Source organism: Rhinopithecus bieti, unplaced genomic scaffold, assembly GCF_001698545.2.
Source record: "Rhinopithecus bieti isolate Rb0 unplaced genomic scaffold, ASM169854v2 scaffold_56174, whole genome shotgun sequence".
Lineage (NCBI taxonomy): Eukaryota > Metazoa > Chordata > Mammalia > Primates > Cercopithecidae > Rhinopithecus > Rhinopithecus bieti.
The window spans coordinates 4,621,576-4,644,136 of NW_016824749.1; the positions used below are offsets into that span (position 1 = coordinate 4,621,576).

The following is a 22,561-nucleotide window of genomic DNA, read 5'->3' on the forward strand; positions in this document are numbered from 1 at the left end:
GAGACGGGGTTTCGCCGTGTTAGCCAGGATGGTCTCGATCTCCTGACCTCGTGATCCGCCCGTCTCGGCCTCCCAAAGTGCTGGGATTACAGGCTTGAACCACCGTGCCCGGCCAATATTTATCCTTTGTGTCTGGCTTATTTCACTTAGCATAATGTTTTAAAAGTTCATCCATGTTGTAGCATGCATCCAAATTTCATGTTTATGGCTAAATAATACTCCATTGTATGTATATCCATTCATCTGTTCATTTGTTGATTTATTCATCTGTTGATGGACACCGGGTTACTTCCACCTTTTGACTATTATGAATAATGTTGCTATGAACATTGATCTACAAGTATCTGTTTCAGTCCCAGATATCAATTCTTTGGAGTATATATCGAGGAGCTGAATTGCTAGATTATATGGTAATTCTAGGCTTAACTTTTTGAGGAACGGCCAAACTGTTTTCCATAGCAGCTGGACTATTTTATATTCCTACCTGATTTGTTTTTATACTACCAGCATGTTTGTATCTCTTCATATTTGAAACCCTTGGTAGTTTGCTTTGTGGTGCTATGTTGATTCCATGTTCACATTACACTAAAGCCAATTTTAATTTTTTTTTTTTGAGACGGAGTCTTTCTTAGTCGCTCAGGCTGGAGTGCGGTGGCGCGATCTCGGCTCACTGCAAGCTCCGCCTCCCGGGTTCACGCCATTCTCCTGCCTCGGCCTCCTGCGTAGCTGGGACTACAGGCGCCCGCCACTACGCCCGGCTAATTTTTTTGTATTTTTAGTAGAGATGGGGTTTCATCATGTTAGCCAGGATGGTCTCGAGATCTCCTGACCTCGTGATCCGCCCCTCTCGGCCTCCCAAAATGCTGGGATTACAGGCGTGAGCCACCGCACCCGGCTGCCAGCTTTGATTTTTAATGTGCTCTCTTATTTTCCCCGTTTTGCCAGATTGTATGATATGATATCTATTTCTTACAATTTAGGGGGAAATGCTTGTCAATCCTTCTGGGATTAGTGGCTTTCAGGGATGTAATTCTTTGATAACTTTGTCTAACACCTCCTTCAGAGAAAGGTTTAATTAGTTTTTTTTTTCGCACAATTTGAGTGAGTTTTCACTACTTACTTATTTATTGAGGTGGAGCCTTGCTTTGTTGCCCAGACTGAAGTGTCATGGCTAGTCACAGGTTCAGTCACAGCTCACTGCAGCCTCAACCTCCTGGGCTCAAGTAATCCTCCCATCTCAGCCTCCCAAGTAGCTGGGACCACAGACTCAAGTCAGCACACCCAGTGCATTTTTTTTTTTTAACCAAATGGTTTGTGTCATTGAATTATCACAATTGTTTTGGCTTAGCAAAGTACATAGTATTCTTTATTAAAATAAAATCTCATCTACAGCCATCTGACCTTTTTGATCCCTGATTTTGTATATTCATATTCTCTTTCTAGCCCAAAACTTATTAGTCTATTTCTTGCTTTTTCTTTTATTTGTTGCTCTTGTATTTGTTGCTTTTATCTGTGAACTTTTTTTTTTTTTTTTTTTTTTTTTTTTGAGACAAGAGTCCCACTCTGTTGCCCAGGCTGGAGTGCAGTGGCGCCATCTCGGCTCACTGCAACCTCTGCCTCTTGGATTCAAGCGATTCTCCTGCCTCAGCTTCCCGAGTAGGTGGGACTACAGGCGTGTGCCACCATGCCCAGCTAATTTTTGTATTTTTAGTACAGACAGGGTTTCACCATGTTGGCCAGGATGGTCTGGATCTCCTGACCTTGTCATCCACCCATCTGGGCCTCCCAGAGGGCTGGGATTACAGGCGTGAGCCCCAGCACCCAGCCTTTTTTCCTTTTTTTTTTTTTGAACCCACAGCCAACATTATATTTGAACTGTTTTAAAACATGAAAACATTTTATTTTCTGATATGCTTTTCTTTTTTTTTTTTTTTTTGGAGGACAGAGTTTCTCACTCCTGTCGCCCAGGCTGGAGTGGCAGTGACCTGGGATTCTCAGTCACTGCAAAGCTTCCGCCTTCCCGGGTTGACGCCATCCCTCAGCCTCCCGAGTAGCTGGGACTACAGGCACCCACCACCTCGCCCGGCTAGTTTTTTGTATTTTTTAGTAGAGACGGGGTTTCACCGTGTTAGCCAGGATGGTCTCGATCTCCTGACCTTGTGATCCGCCCGTCTCGGCCTCCCAAAGTGCTGGGATTACAGGCTTGAGCCACCGCGCCCGGCCCTATGCTTTTCAAATATAATACAGACTTACAGAATTTGTTTGCCTTTCCAAGAGATTTTCAGACTTGCTGAAGATATTTATCTTTCCTTCTGGGCTCAAGCGATCCTCTAGGACCACAGGCACGCACACCATGCCTAGCTAATTTTTAATTTTTTTTTTATGGAGACAGAGTCTCCCTGTGTTGCCCAGGCCAATTTCAAACTCAAGGGGCTCAAGGGGTCCTGCTGCCTTGGCCACTCAAAGTGCTGGGATTACAGGTGTGAACCACCACACCTGGCCAAGATTTATCCTTGACCATAACACTGCCTGAAATGGAATCTAGAAAAAATAAATTTTATTATGGGAACTTATACTCTTAGGTATTAAAATAATATAGTAGTTCATAATTAAATGAAGAAAAAACTCACAGGATGAGAGAGAAAGAGGCATCCCCAATCACACATCCTGGTACAGTTTTAAAGACAGATAATGGTTACAGTCCGGGAGAGAGAAGGGTGCTGGGGAGTACCCTGCTGAAAACACCATGTTGGCAGTATTTCCAGATGACCAACTCTTGTCCCTTATGAGACTCTTGCAGAACTTAATTATTTACAAGAACATATATCTGTCTGGTAAAAATAATGATATGAAACTTCTAATATGTAAGCTGTGAAGGTTTCAAAATTAGGTAGTTTTCTCTTTCTGGTTCTGTGGATTTCTTAGTGTAATATTTACTTTTATTTCCATCTCAAGTTTCTGAACACTAACTGCCATTCTCATCTCTTGTCCTGTACCACCCTCATCTCTCATCCTGTGCTTCAGGTTTTCTGTGGAGTCCAAAGACACTTGACAGCTATGAGTAACATTTTATTGTTGACTTTAAAAAATTAATAGACTTGGCCAGGCGCAGTGGCTCACATCTGTAATATCAGCACTTTGGGAGACCGAGGCGGGTGGATCACGAGGTCAGGAGATTGCGACCATCCTGGCTACCATGGTGAAACCCCACCTCTACTAAAAATACAAAAAATTAGCCGAGCGTGGTGGCGGACGCCTGTAATCCCAGCTACTCGGGAGGCTGAGGTAGGAGAATGGCGTGAACCCGGGAGGGGGAGCCTGCAGATCGCACCACTGCACTCCAGCCTGGGCAACAGAGCGGGACTCCGTGTCAAATAATAATAATAATAAACTTTATTTTTAAGAGCAGTTTTAGGTCTGCAGCAGAATCGAGTGGAAAGTACAAAATTTCCCGTGCACTCCCTCCCCGCCCCCAGCACACATGGTATGCCACACTATCCACATCCTGCACTGCAATGGTATGTTTGCTAGAATCAGTGAACCTGCACTGACACATCATCACCCTACATCCATAGTTTGCATTAAGTAGGTTTCACGCTTGATGTGCATTTTATGAGATTTCGACAAATGTGTAATATTTACTGTTATTATATCATACACAATAGTTTCACTGCCCTAAAAATCTGGGCCATCCCTGGATGACCACTAATCTTTTTGCCATCTCCATAGTTTTACCTTTTACAGAATGTCACATACTTGGAGTCATATAGTATATAGCCTTTTGAGATGAGCTTCTTTCACTTATTAATAAGCTTCACTAAGTAATATTAAGTTTCTGCCATGTTCTTTTCATGGCTTGATTGCTGATTTCTGTTTAGCATTGAATAATATTCCATTGTCTGGATGTACCAGTTTATTTATTCACTCACCTATCATAGGACATCTTATCTTGGTTATCTTATCTTTATTAATACCTGCCAAACTTTTGGCAGTTTTATAGTTTTTCTTCTTTAGATCTTGTACATATTTTGTTGGATTTGTATCTAAGTAGTTCATTTTGGGGGTTGCTAATGTAAATGGCAAACTTTTGGCAGTTATTAATAAAGCTGCTGTAAATGTCTGTATACAGGTTTTTGTGTGGACGTATATTTTTCATTTATTTGAGTAAGTACCAAGGAGCCTGATTGCTGGATCATATAGTAAGAATATGTTTAGTTTTGTGAGGAGTTGCCAAACTGTCTTCCCAAGTGACTGTGTACCATGTTTGCATTCCCACTGGGAATGAATGAGAATTCTGTTGCTCCACATTCTCCTAGCATTTAGTGTTATCAGTGTTTTGCATTTTGGGCATTCTAATAGTGTGTAGTGGTATCTTGTTGTTTTAATTTGCCTTTCTCTGATTACATATGATGTGAACACCTTTTCGTATGCTTACTTGCCATCTGTGCATCTTCTTTGGAGAGGTGTCTGTTCAGGTCCTTTGCTCCTTGTAAAATCTAGTTATTTGTTTTCTTATTATCAAATTTTAAGAGTTCTTTGTGTATTTTGTATAACAGTCTTTCATCAGATACACTTTTGTCAATATGTTTTTCCCAGTCTGTGGCTTATCTTCTCATTATTTTGACATTGTCTTTCACAGAGCAGAAGTTTTCAAGTTTAATGAAGCCTAGCTTGTTAATATTTCTTTCATGGATCATACCTTGGTAGTTTTGTATCTAAAAAGTCTTCATCGGCCGGGCTCGGTGGTTTACGCTTGTAATCCCAGCACTTTGGGAGGCTGAGGTGGGCGGATCACAAGGTCAGGAGATGGAGACCATCCTGGCTAACATGGTGAAACCCTGTCTCTACTAAAAATACAAAAAATCAACTGGGGGTGGTGGCGCTCGCCTGTAGTCTCAGCTGCTCAGGAGACTGAGGCAGGAGAATTGCTTGAACCTAGGAGGCAGAGGTTGCAGTGAGCCGAGATGGTGCCACTGCACTCCAGCCTAGGTGACAGAGCGAGACTCCGTCTCCAGAAAAAAAAAAAAAAAAAAGTCTTCCTCATACCCAAGTTCACCTAAATTTTTTTCTCTGTTATCTCCTAGGAGTTTTATGGTTTTCTGGTTTTTACATTTAGGTCTATGACGCATTTTGAGTTTTATTTTTGTGAAGGGTATCAGGTCTATATCTTCATTCATTTTTTCCCATATGAATGTACAGTTGTTACAGCAGCATTTGTGGAAAAGATCATCTTTGCTCCATTGTATTGCCCTTCCTCCTTTGTCACAGATCGGTTGATTATAGTTATGTGGGTCTATTTCTAGGCTCGTTGGTCTATTCGTATTTTTGACAGTACACCACTGTCTTGATTACTGTGGCTTTATTGTAAGTATTCAAGCCAGGTTGTGTCAATCCTCCAAGTTTGTTCTTCTCCTTTAATGCTGTCTATCCTGAGTCTTTTGCCTCTCTATATAAACTTTAGGATCAGTTTGTCAATATCCAGGAAATAACTTGCTGGGATTTGATTGTGATTATATTGAATCTATAAAGTTGGGAAGAACTGACATATTGACAATATTGGGCCTTCATATCCATGAAGATGGAAATCTCTTTATTTAGTTCTTCCTTTATATGTTTCATCCGAGTTTTATAGTTTTTCTTATTTAGATCTTGTACATATTTTGTTGGATTTGTGTCTAAGTAGTTCATTTTGGGGGTTGCTAATGTAAATGGCAGTATGTTTTGGATTTCACATTGCTGGTGTATATGCAAACTATTGGCTTATGTATATTAACTTTGTATCCTGGAACCTGGCTATAATCACTAATTAGTTCCAAGTTTTAGATCTTCTACATAGACAGTCATGTGATCTGCAAAGAATTTTATTTTTTTCCTTCCCCGGTCTCTATACCTATTATCTCCTTTTCTTGTTTTATTGTGTAATCTTGCTTTGTGCTTAATCTTAGCAGGAAAGCTTCAAGCTTTTCATCATTAAGTAAGATGTTAACTGTTTTTTGTAGATATTATCAAGTTGAGGAAGTTGCCCTTTATTCCTAGTGTGCTGAGGCTTTTTAATCATGAATGGGTGTAGATTTTGTCAGATGCTTTTTTGCGTCTATTTATATGATCATGTGATTTTTCTTTTTTAGCCTGTTGATGTAATGTATTACATTAATTGATTTTCATATATTGAACTAGCCTTGCATACCTGGGACAAATCCCACTTGGCCATAGTGTGTAATTCTTTTTATACATTATTGAATTTGCTTTGCTAATATTTTTTAGAGGATTTTGCATTTATGTTCATGAGAGTATTGGTCTTTAGCTTTCTTTATTTTTTAATTATTTTATTTTATTTTTTGAGACAGTCTTGCTTTGTCACCCAGGCTGAAGTGCAGTGGTGTGATCTCAGCTCACTGCAACCTCCACCTCCCAGGTTCAAGCGATTCTCCTGCTTCAGCTTTCCAAGTAGCTGGGATTACAGACGCCTGCCACCACGCCCAGCTAATTGTTGTATTTTTAGAAGAAACAGGATTTCCCCGTGTTGGCCAGGGGGTCTTGAACTCCACCCATCTTGGCCTCCCAAAGTGCTGGAATTACAGGTGTGAGCCACTGTGCCTGATCTCATTCTTTTTTTCCGAGATGCTGCCCAGGCTGGCCTTGAATTCCTGGGCTGACGCCATCCTCCTGCCTCTGCCTCCCAAGTAGCTGTGATCACAGGCACATACCACTAGGCCCAGCTTAGTCTTCTTTTTTGTAATGTCTTTGTCTCATTTAGGGTAATGCTGAGCTTATAGGATAAGTTAAAAAGAGATTGCTTCTGTCTTCTGGAAGAGATTGCAGAGAATTGGTGTAATTTCTTCCTTAAATGTTTGGTAGAATTCCCCAGTGAACCCATCTGGGCCCAGTGATTTCTGTTTTTTGCAAGGTTGTTAATTACTGATTCAATTTATTTAATAGAAACAGGCATGTTCAGATTGTCTATTTCTTATGTGAGTTTTGGCAGGTTTTATCTAAGAAAACAGTTACATACTTTAATTTAAAAATACTTTAGGCCAGGTGTGGTGGCTCATGCCTGTAATCCCAGCACTTTGGGAGGCCAAGGTGGGTGGATTGCCCTAGCTCAGGACTTCGAGACTAGCCTGGGCAACGTAGGGAGACACTGTTTCTACAAAAAATTTAAAAATTAGCTGGGCATAGTGGCACATGCCTATAACAGCCCCAGCTACTCAGGGGACTCAGGTGGGAGGATCACTTGAGTCTGGGAGGTTGTGGCTCACACCCATAATCCCAACCCTTTGGGAGGCCAAGATGGTAGGATCACTTGAGCCCAGGAGTTCAAGACCAGCCTGGGCAACATAGGGAGACCTCGTCTCTACAAAATAAAAAATAAACCTGGCTGGGTATGGTGGCACATGCTTGTGATCCAAGCTACTTGGGAGGCCAAGGTGGGAGGATGGCTTGGACCTGGGAGGTAGAGGCTGCAGTAAGCTATAATTGTGCCACTGCACTCCAACTTGGGTGACAGAATGCGACCTCATCTCAAAGCAAACAACAACAACAAAAAAACTTTACCGGTAAAAAATACTGACCCAAAGATACAAAGTGAGCACATGCTGTTGGAATGTTGGAAAAATGGCACTGACAGACTTGCTTAGTGCAGAGTTGCCACAAACCTTGAATTTGTTAAAAAAAAAATGTGGTATCTGCAAAGTGCAGTAAAGTGAAGTGCAATAAAATGTGTTGTGTCTGTACTGGTTTTGCTAATGAGTAGAGATACCTTTTGGGTGAAATCATATGTCAGTGAAAATCTGCCAGTGACCTGGCCATCTTTCACATGGTTTCTGTTGCTTAGCACGTTATTTTGAGATTCATCTGCATGGTTGCATGTATCAATAGTTTATTTCATTTTATTGCTGCATTATATTCTATTCTAAGGGCATACCATGGTTTGTTTATCCATTCACTCATTGATGGCCATTTGGGTTGTTTCTGTTTTTGGCTACTGTGAGTAAAACTGAACTTTCTTTTTTTTTTTTTTTTTTTGAGACAGAGTTTCACTGTTGTTGCCCAGGCTGAAGCTGTGAACATTTTTGAACAAGTCTTTGTGTGGACATAGGCTTTCCTTTCTCTTGAGGCACAAAATTGCAAACCACTCGACGCCTTACAGTAGGGCAGAGATCTGTGCAGGTGCTGAAGGATGAGTAAGTAGATTGTGGGAGGGACACAGAACTAACCACAGATGATCCAAGCATAGGCACCAGGCATTGAAGTGGTGGCACACTTGATTGCAGGCTTTTTTCTTTTTATGGGCTTTTCATTTTCTCTCAGGATAACGTCCTGAGTCTTTCTGGTCCTCTTCCAACGTCTCACATTTTCCCAGTTTCTCCCTGCCAGGGCCATTAGCTATGTCAGACCCTGCTCTTTTCTCTAACAAGAATAAAGAGTTGGTGATGGAAGCTAAGATGTGTTGCAGGTTTGGTGCAAGGACTCACATGTGCAGTCTACATGTGTTACTGTGTGTAATCCTTCCAGGAACCTACGCAAAGGAGGTACCATTATCATCCTTACCAAGCATTAAGGAAAACAAGGCTCAGAGAGGTTAAATCGCTTGTTCAAAATTACACAGATAGTAAGTGATGGGTTAGATGTTGAACCAGACTTCAGAGCTGGCACTTTGAACCTCAATATTGTGATTAATATACCCTCTTTGAAAAGCTAGATCATGTATGGTGTTTACGATGCCATTTTAAACTGTTCTCCCCATCATCTAGTTAACTCTTGTATTCCTAAATTACTGTGTCAGTCCAATGGCCTTGTCCCTGGTAGCCCAACTAGCTCAGATCACCCTGGACAGTATCCCCAGCAGCAGGTACCTCTCACCCAGCCTGCCACGGCCCTTGTGCTTGATTAACGCCCACTGGGCTGTGAGCACAGCACAAGTGTGGGCGCCATCCTTTGCTGCCCTGACTGTCCACCACTTCAGAGTGCCAGGCTCTTGATGATGATCTCTGAATGAACCAGGAAAATGAGTGAATGAGTTACATTATCGGATGTGCATATTTGTCATCAGCTTTACTGAGGTGTTTGAAAGCTTTATTATTTACATCAGTTTTATTGAGATTGTTTACATATGACAAAGTTCGTGGATTCTAAGTGTACAATTGAGTGAGTCTTGACAAATGTATGCCATCATGTAGCCACAGCCACATCAAGGTAAAGTATGTTCCATCACTCCAAGACCCTCTCCTGGCCCTTACAGTCAATCTGCTCCACCCCCAGCCCCTAGCAACCTCTCTCTGTTCTGTTTTTCTGTCCTTAGAGTTTTACCTTTTCTAGAATTTTAGACATGGAATTACATAGTATACAGTCTTTTTTGGATGTCTTATTTAACATAACAATCCTTTTGAGATTCATCTGTATTGTTGCTTGTATCAGCAGTTCAATATGTGGATTTAAGACTGGAAACAGTCCAGAGATAGCTTGTCCCACTAGATTTAGAGTCATATGGTAAGTTAGAGCAGTGGCCCTACAGGTGTGCCCTTGGCACCCTTTCGTTCCTAGATCCTTGCAGAGGGTCAGTAAGGTCAGACCGATTTCCATAATAGTGTCAAGGTGTGATTTGCCTTTTTTCACCCTCCTCTCATGGGTGTGCAGTGAGGTTTTCCAGATGATACATGATATGTGGATTCACAGCACATTGCATGCAGAAGCAGATAGGAGAGTCTATCTTTCTGTTAAGCTCTCTGACTTAGAGAAAGGTGTAAAAATATTAATGTCACTCTTCTCACTAAAATTTTTTGTTTTTCTCCTCACTAAAATTTTTTGTATTGGAAAATTATTTTTCATAACAAATATCGTTTATAACAACTTGTAATGGATTGTTATTATTAGATGAATTAATAGACATTTTAAAATGTCTTATCTTTAACTTCTCATATGACAGATCATCGTAAATATAAACTGTTTTTGACTGTCTGTCAAATGAGAAGTTAAGAAGCTCTTTGAGCAGAAGCTCTGTAGGGTCCTCAATTTTGTACTGTAGAGAAGTCCTGAGACCAAGGAGTTTGAGAATCACCGGGTTAGAGATAGTTTTGAAAGGAGGTTTGGGAACATGATAAGAACTCTGGAGCTGGAGAGGAATTAGAAGAGGTTCATGAGACCCTGATCTGGCGACCTGGCTTGACGGGCCTGGAAAAGGGTCCTCTGTTGAGTGGGTACAGAGGGGCTCGCCCACACGTAAATGCAAGAACACACCGTGCCAGTTCTTAGCCTCCTGCTCTCCGAGGACCTGGTCAGGCAGGTTCTGTTGATGTCCTTGGTCTGCGTGCTTCCTACCAGGAGCTAATGAGTAACCTACGCCTGCCTGCAGTTGGCTCACAGAAGACTGATCGGGAGGCCTGAGGAGGCCGCTCTTCCCTGATATGAGGTTACAGCTGGGGTCTGATGTCAGGTGGGGGGCATTGTGGGGTCTGCTTTCTCTGCTGGATTCTTCCGCAAGGGCGAATGTAAGGAATCATTAGCTATTTCTTTGTCTTTCAAGAAAAAAAGTTCCTCTTACCCCCAGTAGAGTTGTAAGCTCAAATTAAAGACTATCTAAAATAATTACTTGAGCAAAGGCAGGTGGGAGGCTACTGTTATTATTGGCAGTATCCTTGTGGAAAAAAAAAATACGTATGGCTCTTTAGGGATTTTCATAACACTATTGACAAACTACAGCAAAATGGCACCTACTGCCTTTTGACCGATTCATTGCTTTTCTCTTGCAGGCGAAAGAGCCTATGGTTGCGCCTGAGGAAAATACTCTTCTGTGTTTTGGGGTTGTACATTGCCATTCCATTTCTCATCAAACTATGTCCTGGAATACAGGCCAAACTGATTTTCTTGAATTTCGGTAAGTGGTATGTGTCCATTTTTCCTTTAATTTTAGTAAGGGTTCATTTTCATCATGATGTCTGATTTTAGGGGAGTCTTTTACTTTAATGGTGATTTAGTTTACATGCAGTGAAGGGTATATATCTTAAGTGTACAGTTTAAATACCTATATCTTTAGAGACAGGTAGAGCTACCACCCGGATTGAGAAATAGAACACTTTTATTACTCAGAAAGGTCCCTGTGCCCCTTCCCAGCTGGAGGACTTTCTGTGCTAGTGTTGCTCTCCGGTGCTGGATTCGTGTCCACAGAAGACTACACTGCACTGGGGGCCCAGTGTGTCTGTCTTCAGCTAAGGTGAGTAAAAATGTTGACAACCTGAGAAGTCAGCTGAAGCCATCATGTTGGAGATGCCTTGTCAGTTGTGCGTTCTAGGAGCCTAACTGCCTTTGGAAAAGATGACCACTGAAAACTATAGTTTCTTTTTTAAAACAAATTAGTTTTTTATACCCTTAAAAAATCCAGATATATAGTACTTTGGTTTCTGTGGAATTTTGTGCTGGCCTTGTAGGTATTATAGTCTCCTTGAGTGAACTTGGATCTTGTGTGTTTTTTCACGTTGTGTATTTACTTTTGGAGATGTGGAAGGAGAAAGGTGCAGATGTATCAAGCCCATGAGGTTGAAGGCAGAGGCCCTGGGCACATGGCCCTGGGAACAGTCCTACAAACGAGGCTCCAAGGAAAGGGCTGCATCTGTGGGTATGAGGTTTGAGAACAATGGGGCTCGCACACAGCAGGTGTTCTGTGAAGGACAGCCTGAGAAGCAGGTGCTGACAGCATTAGAACAGGATGAGGCAGGGGCTCTGGGATCACTTTGTAGCTAGATTGATTTGCACATAGTGAGTCTGGCCTTGTGTGTTTGGGAGTTTAAGGCTTGCAAAGCTGGGCCTGATATTGCTGAGGCAGCAGGTGAGCTGGTGGGGTGGGAGGAGGAGGAAAGGAGGAGGCCACAGAGGAACACAGGAGGTACTGAGAGGCTCCAGACTCCCTCTGCAGGCATCTGGGCTTATGAGTTTGGGTGTTCAGTCTATAATAGACTTAATCACAGAAACTTAGGAAATGACTGGCTAAAAAAGGAATTTCTGTTTCTTTTATTTTGTTTTTGTTTTTTTAATGCTGGTGAGAAGAACAGAAATTGTAAGGCTATTTAATACTTTGTAAATCTAATGTTTTTATTTGGGTGTCTTAACTGTAAAACACATGTCGTGTACTAAGAGGCATTTGATTTTTCTAACGGAAAAGTAGAACTTCTAGGAATTTTCATCTCTAAGTTTTGCCACTTGTAAGAAGCACAAACTCAAAAAGAAACTAACAGTATACCAAAATGATGAGAGTTTTGTTTTTCTGACTTTAATGTTCCTTAAATGTACATAGTACAGCCCAGAAAGGATTTGGGGCTTAGGTATAAACACGAAGCTACAAGGGCTGCAGATTCACCATCAACAGACCTCAGACTTGACCCTCACAGCTTTTCCACCTTTGCTGGCCTCCTTGGGCAGGTGCCTTTGCTGCTGGGCACGTGAGCTGGTTCTTAAGGGAGGGTGTGTGGGGTGCATTGCCCTGTGTGGCCTAATACATTGTGGGCTCCCAGCAAATGTTTGAATTGAATAGATTTTCTTTAACTTGATTGTTTGGGCTACTGTAGACACACAGCCTACAGATTTTGCTCAGTGGGTTTTCTAAGGAAGTGGCAGACTGCTGTGAGGGAGGAGAACTTTGGGTTCTCCTGTCCAGCCCCGTGGCATGGGAGAGTAGGGCTGGGCTTGGGCAGGGGAGGCTGAGCCTCCCAGGGTGTTGCCCATCCTTAATGATTTCCTTCCACCTGTTTGCCACAGTGGAGTAGGAGAGCCTACAGTGGCATTTTGTTTTGTTGTTTTGTTTTGTTCTGAGACAGGGCGTGGCTCTGTTGTCCCAGCTGGACTGCAGGGGTGTGATCATGGCTCACTGCAGCCTCGATCTTCCAGGTTCAGGTGATCCTCTCACGTTAGCCTCCTGAGTTGCTGGGACTCCAGGTACCCACCACCACAACATCTGGCTAATTTTTTATATTTAGTAGAGATGGGGTTTTGCCATGTTGCCCAGGCTGGCGTCAAACTCCTGGGCTCAAAAGATCCTCTCGCCTTGGCCTCCCAAAGTGCTGGGATTACAGGCGTGAGCCACTGCACCCAGCCCAGCGTTGTTTTGAAAGAGATTTTAGTTGCCAGTATGATAAAAATCTATGTTTCCAGCCTCTTTTGAAAAGTTGACCAAAGGTCTCGCACCAAGAAACAGTGTCCCTGGGAGCAGCGATTGGACATGCTTTCTGCCTCACCCCCCTGGGCATCTGCCTGGCCCCCACACCCTACTCCTCCCTCCTCTCCACGATGAGCGACCCTCATCTCCAGGCCCCACTGTCCTCCCCAGGAAGCCACAGTGTATTTTGTCAGCGCGTGAGGCCCTTCCAAGTGTGGGTCTCTGTCTCCCGCTTTGGGAGGAAGGGCAGTCTTCACAGGAGCAGCATGGAGCTTGTTGGTTTTCCAGTTGTAATGTGCATCCAAGGTTTACAGGTCTGTGCCTGTCTGTGGCGCCGAGGAGGTGGGGTCTGTGGCGTGGTCCTGCAGTGATTTGGAATTTTGTTGGGGAGGTGCCTCTGCTCTTGTCTCCAGACAAGCATGACCTGGGCATCCATTCAACATTACAGGAGGAATAGCAATCTCTTGGGCCCCAGAATGTGGTTAAAATATTCTTCATAGCAAATCTATCTGAAACCAAATGTGTAAATTAGATAAATAAGCTTTTAAAGAAACTACAATTTAAGGCATTATTCTACTTTAAATAAATTTCCTTCTTTTTTTTTCTTTTTTTGAGATGGAGTCTCGCTCTGTCCCCCAGACTGGAGTGCAGTGGCCGGATCTCGGCTCACTGCAAGCTCCGCCTCCCGGGTTTACGCCATTCTCCTGCCTCAGCCTCCCGAGTAGCTGGGACTACAGGCGCCCGCCACCTCGCCTGGCTAGTTTTTTTGTATTTTTTAGTAGAGACGGGGTTTCACCGCGTTAGCCAGGATGGTCTCGATCTCCTGACCTCGTGATCCGCCCGTCTCGGCCTCCCAAAGTGCTGGGATTACAGGCTTGAGCCACCGCGCCCGGCCTTAAATAAATTTTCATGAGCAAAACATCATGATTATTCTAGAAACAAAGAATTAGCTAAAAAAAGAACTCTCAATAGTATAAATAAGAAAATGAACATTACTCTGAGAAAATCCTTGTTAACACTGTAGTTTATTTCCTACTGACCTTTTTTATATGTGTCCGTTTACATACACATAAATATATGTGCTTTTCAATACTTGTATTCACAGTCTGATTCCATCCAAAAGATGTTTGGATGAGACCCAGCATTTATGAAGCCTAGAATATCTTCCCAGCCCTTATTTGCCTTCAGATCAAGAAGGAATCTCTTGGTGAAAGTCATGTCTTGGTTCAGAGGCTAGGGAGGGATTTTTTGGAAATAGGTCAGATCTATCATCATGCATTTGTTTTTAAAGCAAAGGGCCAGATTCCTCTTTGTCCTTCCCCTGAGCAGTCCCTGTTAACTCCGGTTACCTTTCTTTTCTTGTCCCTCTTTTCTCACACGGAAGGCCCTGTAAGCCTGCATCAGGTAATTGGAATTTGATAAAACCCGAATAACCAACCCAGGCTTTCCCTTGTTGACACCACACCTCTTATGGCTGCCGGTATCAAGGCTGCTGTGTTACTCACAGTGATTGGAATGAGACAGCCCCGTGTTCAGACCCTCAGCACTCGTAAAGACCATCACAGCTCAGTAGTTTTAGCCTTTCCCCCACCAAATATTTTGCAGGTGAGCTAAAAGAAGTATGACAGAGCAGGTCGTTCTCCACCCTCACATTCTCACTCCTTCACCCTCCACGGCACCCGTGCGTGCAGAATCCGTTCTCCATCCTGCCTGTTGATGTTTGTGGTTGCTGGTCCGTGATGACGTAACTGGAGGGTGGACAGTGAAAACTGGGGGAAGCAAGAGCAGCTACAGGCCTCAGTCCCAGCAGCCCCGTGGGCCTTGCTTGCCCATGGTGCTGGGGCCCCTATGAGGAGCTCCCAGTTCAGAAGAGCCTGTGAGAGGGAGCCATGGGAGAGCTGAACCTCAGTGGTGGCACATTGCCCGGGCCTCTCCTGTGGGGCTGCCACAGGGTTGAGCATTCTGTCCCCACCCCAGGCCTGTGGATGAAGCAGGGGCCTGGGCAGGGTGGACTCCAGCCAGCATGCCAGAGTCACGGGGGCCCCAAAGAGTCGGTGTCCATGGGTGATGTGACCACGCAGGAGGCCAGAGGATCCTGGCATTTGCCTGGCACTGGTCTGCAGGAGTAAGCCAGTAGTGCTTCTGGCCCTGGGTGGATCCTGTGACCCTGCGCACACCAACCCATCTCACTTTGAAGCATTTCTGCTCATTTAGAGTAATACTGGCCAGGTGGTTCCTACAGCCATCCGCTCTGGGGCTGTGTGATCCCTTGGACCAGCCAAGCTCCATGCCTCCCATTCCACATGACGCTGGTTGGAGGTGCTGCTGCGGAAGAGAAGGTGCCAGGCAGTATCTGGGGGACTTCAGAGCAGTCACTGTGCCTCCTTTTCATGGTTGTTTCTTTTTTCTTTTTTCTTTTTTTTTTTTTTTGAGACAGAGTTTCGCTCTTGTTGCCCAGGCTAGAGTGCAGTGGCACAATATCAGCTCACCGCAACCTCCACCTCCCGGGTTCAAGCGATTTTCCTGCCTCAGCCTTCCCAAGTAGCTGGAATTACAGGCATGCGCCACCATGCCCGGCTAATTTTGTATTTTTAGTAGAGATGGGGTTTCTCCATGTTGGTCAGGCTGGTCTCGAACTGCTGACCTCAGGTGATCCGCCCACCTCGGCCTCCCAAAGTGCTGGGATTATGGGCGTGAGCTACCGCGCCCAGCCTCATGGTTGTTTCTAAACCGAGTAAAAGAGAACTGGAAGACCAGCTTCCTGGAATGAGGCCATCCTGGAGTAGAATTTGGCTTCCTAGTTCTTAGATTTCTTGGGCTTGGAAGCTTTCTGGATTAGCTGCTAATCCTTGTAAAATACTTTTCACTGGCCAGGGAATGCTCTCAGAACTCTTGGACAGTTTGTGTCCCAAGAGCTTGGCATCCTTCTCCAGGCACAGAACTGAGTGAGGCCTGAAGTGGAGCCGGTGGAAGCCCAGTGTCCTCGGCCCTCAATGGTGCCCACTCCCCATCTGGCAGAATCAGGGCTGGTTCCAGCATCAGAGGCAGGATTTGGCTGAGTGGGTCTAGATGTGGGATGGGCAGTGGGCCCCAGGCGTGGATATTCAGAGTTGTACTGGGGAGGCCACCCCCTCTCCCGGCTGTCAGATGAGAGACTTGTGCCCTGGGCTGCAGCTCTCAGGCTCCCGAAGTGTGTGGTGAATTCCCAGAATGAGGCGGCAGGAGTGGGCCCTAGAGTCTGAAGTGGATTCATTTTCCCACTCCAGAGCCTGAAGTGGACTCACTTTCCAGGCACTCTCTCTGGTCGGGAGCCTTCTCTGAGTCCCCTCGCCAGGATAAAATCTAAACACTTGTATGGCCGTGGTTTTTTGTTTGTTTTTTTTTTTTTCAGGAGATTGGAGTTTTATTATTACTCAAATCACTCTCCCGTAGCATTCAGGGATCATAGTTTTTAAGGACAACTTGGTGGGTGTGGGGAAGCCAGTGAGCTGGAAGTGCTGATGGTCAGCTCAGAGATGAAATCATAGGGAGTCAAAGCTGTCTTCTTGCACTGAGTCAGTTCCTGTGTTGTGGGGGCCACAGGATAAGATGAGCTAGTTTATCATCTGGATGGTGCCACCTGATCCATCAAGTTCAGGGTCTGCAAAATATCTCAAGCACTGGTCTTAGGTTTTACAATAGTGATTTTATCCCCAGGAGCAATTTGGGGAGGGTCAGAGTCTTGTAGCCTCCAGCTGCATGACTCCTAAACCACAACAATTTCCAATCTTATAGCCAAAATGTTAGTCCTAAAAAGGCAGTCTAGTCCCCAGGCAAGAAGGAGGTTTGTTTCCAGAAAGGGTATCATCTTTGCTTTAAACTATAAACTAAGTTCCTCCCAAAGTTAGTTTAGCCTATGGCCAGGAGTGAACAAGGACAGTGTGGAGGTTAGAACCAAGATGGAGTCAGTCAGGTCAGATCTCTTTCACTGTCTCAGTTATAGTTTTGGAATGGTAGTTCCAATCCCTCCCTACCTTTTTTTTTTTTTTTTTTTTTTTTTTTTTTGAGATGGAGCCTTGTTCTGTCACCCAGACTGGAGTGCAGTGGCGTGATCTCAGCTCACTGCAATCTTTGCCTCCCGGGTTCAAGCAGTCTCTTGCCTCAGGCTCCCAAGTAGCTGGGACTATAGGTGCACACTACCATGCCCGGCTAATTTTTGTAGTTTTAGTAGAGACAGGGTTTCTCTATGTTGGCCAAGCTGGTCTCGAACTCCTGACCTCGTGATCCGCCTGCCTCGGCCTCCCAAAGTGCTGGGATTATAGGCATGCCCCGCCGCGTCTGGTACCCCTTTGGGTTTCATAACACCTTTATTTTCAGGTGTTAGCTAATGAAGATGGAGAAAGGGCAAAGTCAGCTCTAACTTCTTCCTGCTGGCCAGGAGTGTAGTGGGGGTAGGTGTTTACCCCAAGGTGAAAGGAATGGAACCACTTTGCAGCTCTGAGCATACTCACACAGGCATGGCTGGGGATCCAAGGCTTGCATGGCAAAGGCATTACTATTGTCATCTATAGTTTTAGCACTGCATTTAAGGGAACAGTGAACTATAAGGTTAATAATGAGGAATAGGGTAAGGAGTGCAATTCCCAGTTTTAAAAGTAAAGATTTGAATGCATTAGTTTGGTGACTTGTAGCCCACAAGGAATTTAAGATTTAGTCCTTCCAAACTGCAGGAAATATGCAAGAACATCTAACAACAGGTATACTATATATATATTTTTTCGAAGCATAGGTTTTCTCTCTCCAGTCCCCATTTTTATTAAACAACAAATCATTATAGGACTGATTTTTTGCAAAATAAACTTTAGTCTTATTATACTTGGCCTGATTATTTGCATAAATTGCAACACAAGTAATAATTTTTTACATAGGCTTTTTAAATTGGCTTTGGTAGAGCTCTGTTCCATAAGGAATCTCAGATAAGACTTTTTAAAAACTGAGTCCAGTCATGGGTTTGTATCCTCAAATACCTATGAGTTTGGTAAATTCCTCTCTTCTTGAGGTCCTGAAATAACTTGGGGCTCCTGGGCCTATTAGAAAGTGACATTCTTTACCACAGCTCAGGAACCCTGTATAGACAAGGTATGAGGCCAGTTTTACCCACGGGGCTTTTATTGTCTCTATAAGTCCTTTGAATCCTTAAAGGAAAGCAGGCCATTCCAGTCAAAGCCTTGGTAAAATAACCAGTTTCTTCAATTGTTTCCTGTTGCAGAAGAGCCTGCCTTTCTTTCCCTCCCTCTCTCCCTCCTTCCTTCCTCTCTCTTCTCTTTCTCTCTTATCTTTCTTCCCTTCCTCCCTTCCTCCCTTCCTCCCTTCCTCCCTTCCTCCCTTCCTCCCTTCCTCCCTTCTTTCCTTCCCTCCCCTCCCCTTCCTTTCCCTTCCCTTCTTTCTTTTCTTTTCTTTTCTTTTCTTCTCTTTTCTTTTCTTTTGTTTTCTTTTTTCTTTTTTTTTTTTTTTTTTTTTAACAGAGTCTCACTCTTTCACCTAGGCTGGAGTGAAGTGGCATGATCTCAGCTCACTGCAACCTCCACCTCCGGGGTTCAAGCCATTCTCCTGCTTCAGGCTCCCAAGTAGCTGGGATTACAGGTGCCTGGCTAATTTTTATATTTTTAGTAGAGATGGGGTTTTGCCATGTTGGCCAGGCTGGTCTCGAACCCCTGACCTCAGGTGATCCATCCGCCTCGGCCTCACAAAGTGCTAGGATTATAGGCATGAGTCACCACGCCCGGCTGACTGCATTTATTTTTTGGGACCACTCTAACAAACCTGCAAACTGGGTGGCTTAAAACAAATGTATCCTTTCATGGTCGTGGAGGCTGAGAGTCCGAGGTTGAGGTGTGGGCGGGCCCAGCTCCTCCTGAGATGCTGAGGTGGACTCTTCTTGCCTGTCTGTCTGGCAGCATTCCCAGCTTGGAGAAGCTTCCCTCAAATCTCTGCTTCCATCTTCTCCATCTTCTTGGTTGTCTTTTCATGGTCTTCCCTCTGTCTCTATGTCTAAATGTCCCCATTTTATAAGGACACCAGTCATTTGGGTTAGTATCCACCCAGTGACCTCATTTGAGCTTGATTACNTTTAACAGAGTCTCACTCTTTCACCTAGGCTGGAGTGAAGTGGCATGATCTCAGCTCACTGCAACCTCCACCTCCGGGGTTCAAGCCATTCTCCTGCTTCAGGCTCCCAAGTAGCTGGGATTACAGGTGCCTGGCTAATTTTATATTTTAGTAGAGATGGGGTTTTGCCATGTTGGCCAGGCTGGTCTCGAACCCCTGACCTCAGGTGATCCATCCGCCTCGGCCTCACAAAGTGCTAGGATTATAGGCATGAGTCACCACGCCCGGCTGACTGCATTTATTTTTTGGGACCACTCTAACAAACCTGCAAACTGGGTGGCTTAAAACAAATGTATCCTTTCATGGTCGTGGAGGCTGAGAGTCCGAGGTTGAGGTGTGGGCGGGCCCAGCTCCTCCTGAGATGCTGAGGTGGACTCTTCTTGCCTGTCTGTCTGGCAGCATTCCCAGCTTGGAGAAGCTTCCCTCAAATCTCTGCTTCCATCTTCTCCATCTTCTTGGTTGTCTTTTCATGGTCTTCCCTCTGTCTCTATGTCTAAATGTCCCCATTTTATAAGGACACCAGTCATTTGGGTTAGTATCCACCCAGTGACCTCATTTGAGCTTGATTACCTCCATAAAGACCCTGTTTCCAAGTAAGGTCACACTCTTAGGTACTGGGGGTGAGGCCTTGAACATAGTCTTTCTTGGGGAGCACAACTCAGCCCATAACAGGGCAGGTGGGCCTTCCAGGCCTCTCAGGGGCCAGGCTTATTACCTCCCTGACTTCCTGTCCAGCCAGCCAGGAGGCAGGGCTGTGCAGCCGGGCTGCCGGGTTCAAAGCCAATTCTTTTTTTTTTTTTTTTTTTGGAAACAGGGTCTGTATGTCACTCAGGCTGGAGTGCAGTGGTACAATCTTGGCTTACTGCAGCCTTGACCTGCTGAGCTCAAGTGGTTCTCCCTCCTCAGCCTCCCAAGTGGCTGGGATCACAGGTGCATGTCACCTTGCCTGGGTAATTCATATATTCTTTGTAGAGATGGGGTTTTGCCATGTTGCCCAGGCTGGTATCAAAAAATCCAGCTCTATCATGTGAGCCAGCAATCTAATAGGAGCCGTCAGATGGTGATGATGGTGACTTGCCTCAGAGACTGTGTGGCCTGGCTCAGCCGGAGCTAATGGGGATGTGGATGCGGATCACCTCCTTTGCCATTTTTTAGTTTGAGAGAAACTTCTTATTAAAGTTTTGAAGATGTATCTGCTTCCTGGGGAAGAGATGGATTAAGAAGGTGTGGTATGAACAGCAGCCCTGGTCGGGGGAACTGTCTCCCCACGTGGTCTGGGACAGACGCTCAGGGAGTTTCTGGGAAGGAGTGTGTATGTCCCCATGTCCTCGTGAGTCCAGTCTGGTGACATTTGAGGAAGTGAGGCTAGATGTGCAGTGTGCCACGCGGACGTGGGGGTCATGCAACCCCTGTCTTCACCAGAGACAGCTGTCAGCAGCAGAGCTTCCCCAGGGGCAGGACCTGTCGTAGGGAAGCCAGGCCCACACTGGTCTCTGTCACTGCCTCTTTTGGAAGTTGCCATTTTATAAAGCAGGAAAATCCCACCTCAGGGTTCATGGGTTTATTTTAAATTTTTTATTTTTCAGTCGTGTTCACCAAAAGCAATAAGACTACAATGGTATATAAGGAAAAAATTGCCCCCATTCTCCCCCCCGACACACACTTTGAAGCTATATGAGCAGCCTGGCTTCTGTCTTTCTGTGTTTCCTCCCAGCCACATGTGGGGGTCGTGTTTCATTGGCATGTTTTTACAATAGCAAAGTGGGGCTACCACACCTGCACCCACAGTCACCTTGCTCCTCTCATCTGCCCGCAGGTCCTGGAGGTTCCTCCAGGTCTAAGGGCCTCATGGTCTTCCACAGTGTGGAGTGCTGGTTAATTCACTTGCTGTCCTGCTGGCAGATGACCTGGTCAATGCAGGACTTCTGCTGGGCCATTGCACTGACTTCACTCTGCTCTGCATGGGTCCTGTGGATTCATCCCTCTTGCTGCCCCCACACCTCACCTTCTGCTATCTTTTCTGTGTTAGGCAACAGTCCTAGAAACTTTGGAATCCCCTTTACCTTGTTTGCCACCCTACGTTCAGTTGCTCATCAGATCCTTTAGCGCCATCCCCTTTCCTGCTGTGTATGTCCCACTCCACCAGGCACCTGAGTTATTCGCAGGCTCAGCCTCCCTAGCCTCCCTCCTGGCTGGCCCATCCTTAAGACCTGTTGGGGATCTTTCCTTCCCTTATTTGCATCTTCTCACACCTTGAGTGACCTTAGACCTTAGCGTTCCAGTCTCTACACAGACCTCACCCTCACTGCAGTATCTGTCCCTGCCCATGCTGGCCTCAGCCCATACCCTGCCTGAGGCTGGGCCTGCAGGTCTGGCACCATTGTAAGATTGCACAGGAAAAGGACTTGGTGCTTTCTGAGAGCTTCTGCAGTGTGTGCATGTGGGTGTGCATGTGTGTGTGTACGTGTGGATGCATATGTGTGCATGTGTGTGAGTATGCATGTTTGTGTGCATGTCTGTGTGTACGTATGTGTATTAATCCACCAGTAATCCTAATTTCCATCTCTTTATTTCCTACAGTAAGGGTTCCCTATTTCATTGATTTGAAAAAACCACAGGATCAAGGTTTGAATCACACATATAACTACTACCTGCAGCCAGAGGAAGACGTGACCATTGGAGTCTGGTAAGTGCTGGTGAGCTCTGTAGCCCTTGCAGCAGCAGGAAAAGGCCTTACATGGCTGAGCTGGTGCTGTCTTTAACACTGGCCTCTGAAATGTTGTTCATTTTTATCTTTACCTCTTCCTTTCCTAAAGGAAAGATCTCAGTACATTTGATCCTAATGTTGAGGGATTCAGTGACTTCAAACTCTATTCCCAGGCTTTCAAAACAGCAAAGGCTTTGTGAACAGATTATTATTTTTAGAGAACCTTGTTTCTAGGAAAAACAAAGAAGCTAGAAACAGGATATAAGTGGCCGGCACAGTGGCTCACACTTGTAATCTCAGCACTTTGGGAGGCCGAGGCGGGTGGATCACTTGAGTCCAGGAGTTTGAGACCAGCCTGGGCAACATGGTGAACCTGTCTCTACTAAAAATACAAAAATTAGCCAGGCATGGTGGTGCACGCCTGTAATCCCAGCTACTTGGGAGGCTGAGGCAGGAGAATCACTTGAACCCAGGAGGAAGAAGTTGCAGTGAGCTGAATTCACGCCACTGCACTCCAGCCTGGGTGACAGAGCAAGACTGTCTCAAAAAAAAAAAAAAAAAAA

General features: G+C 44.9%; 1 protein-coding gene across 1 annotated transcript in view; it reads left to right on the plus strand.

The window, feature by feature from the left end:
- ABHD12 (abhydrolase domain containing 12, lysophospholipase) overlaps nt 1-22,561 on the plus strand; it is an 89,032-nt gene that overhangs the window by 44,947 nt on the left and 21,524 nt on the right. The window contains 2 exon segments of the mRNA XM_017862549.1: nt 10,749-10,873; nt 21,872-21,977. Of these exon segments, the coding sequence (XP_017718038.1) occupies nt 10,749-10,873; nt 21,872-21,977 (231 nt within the window).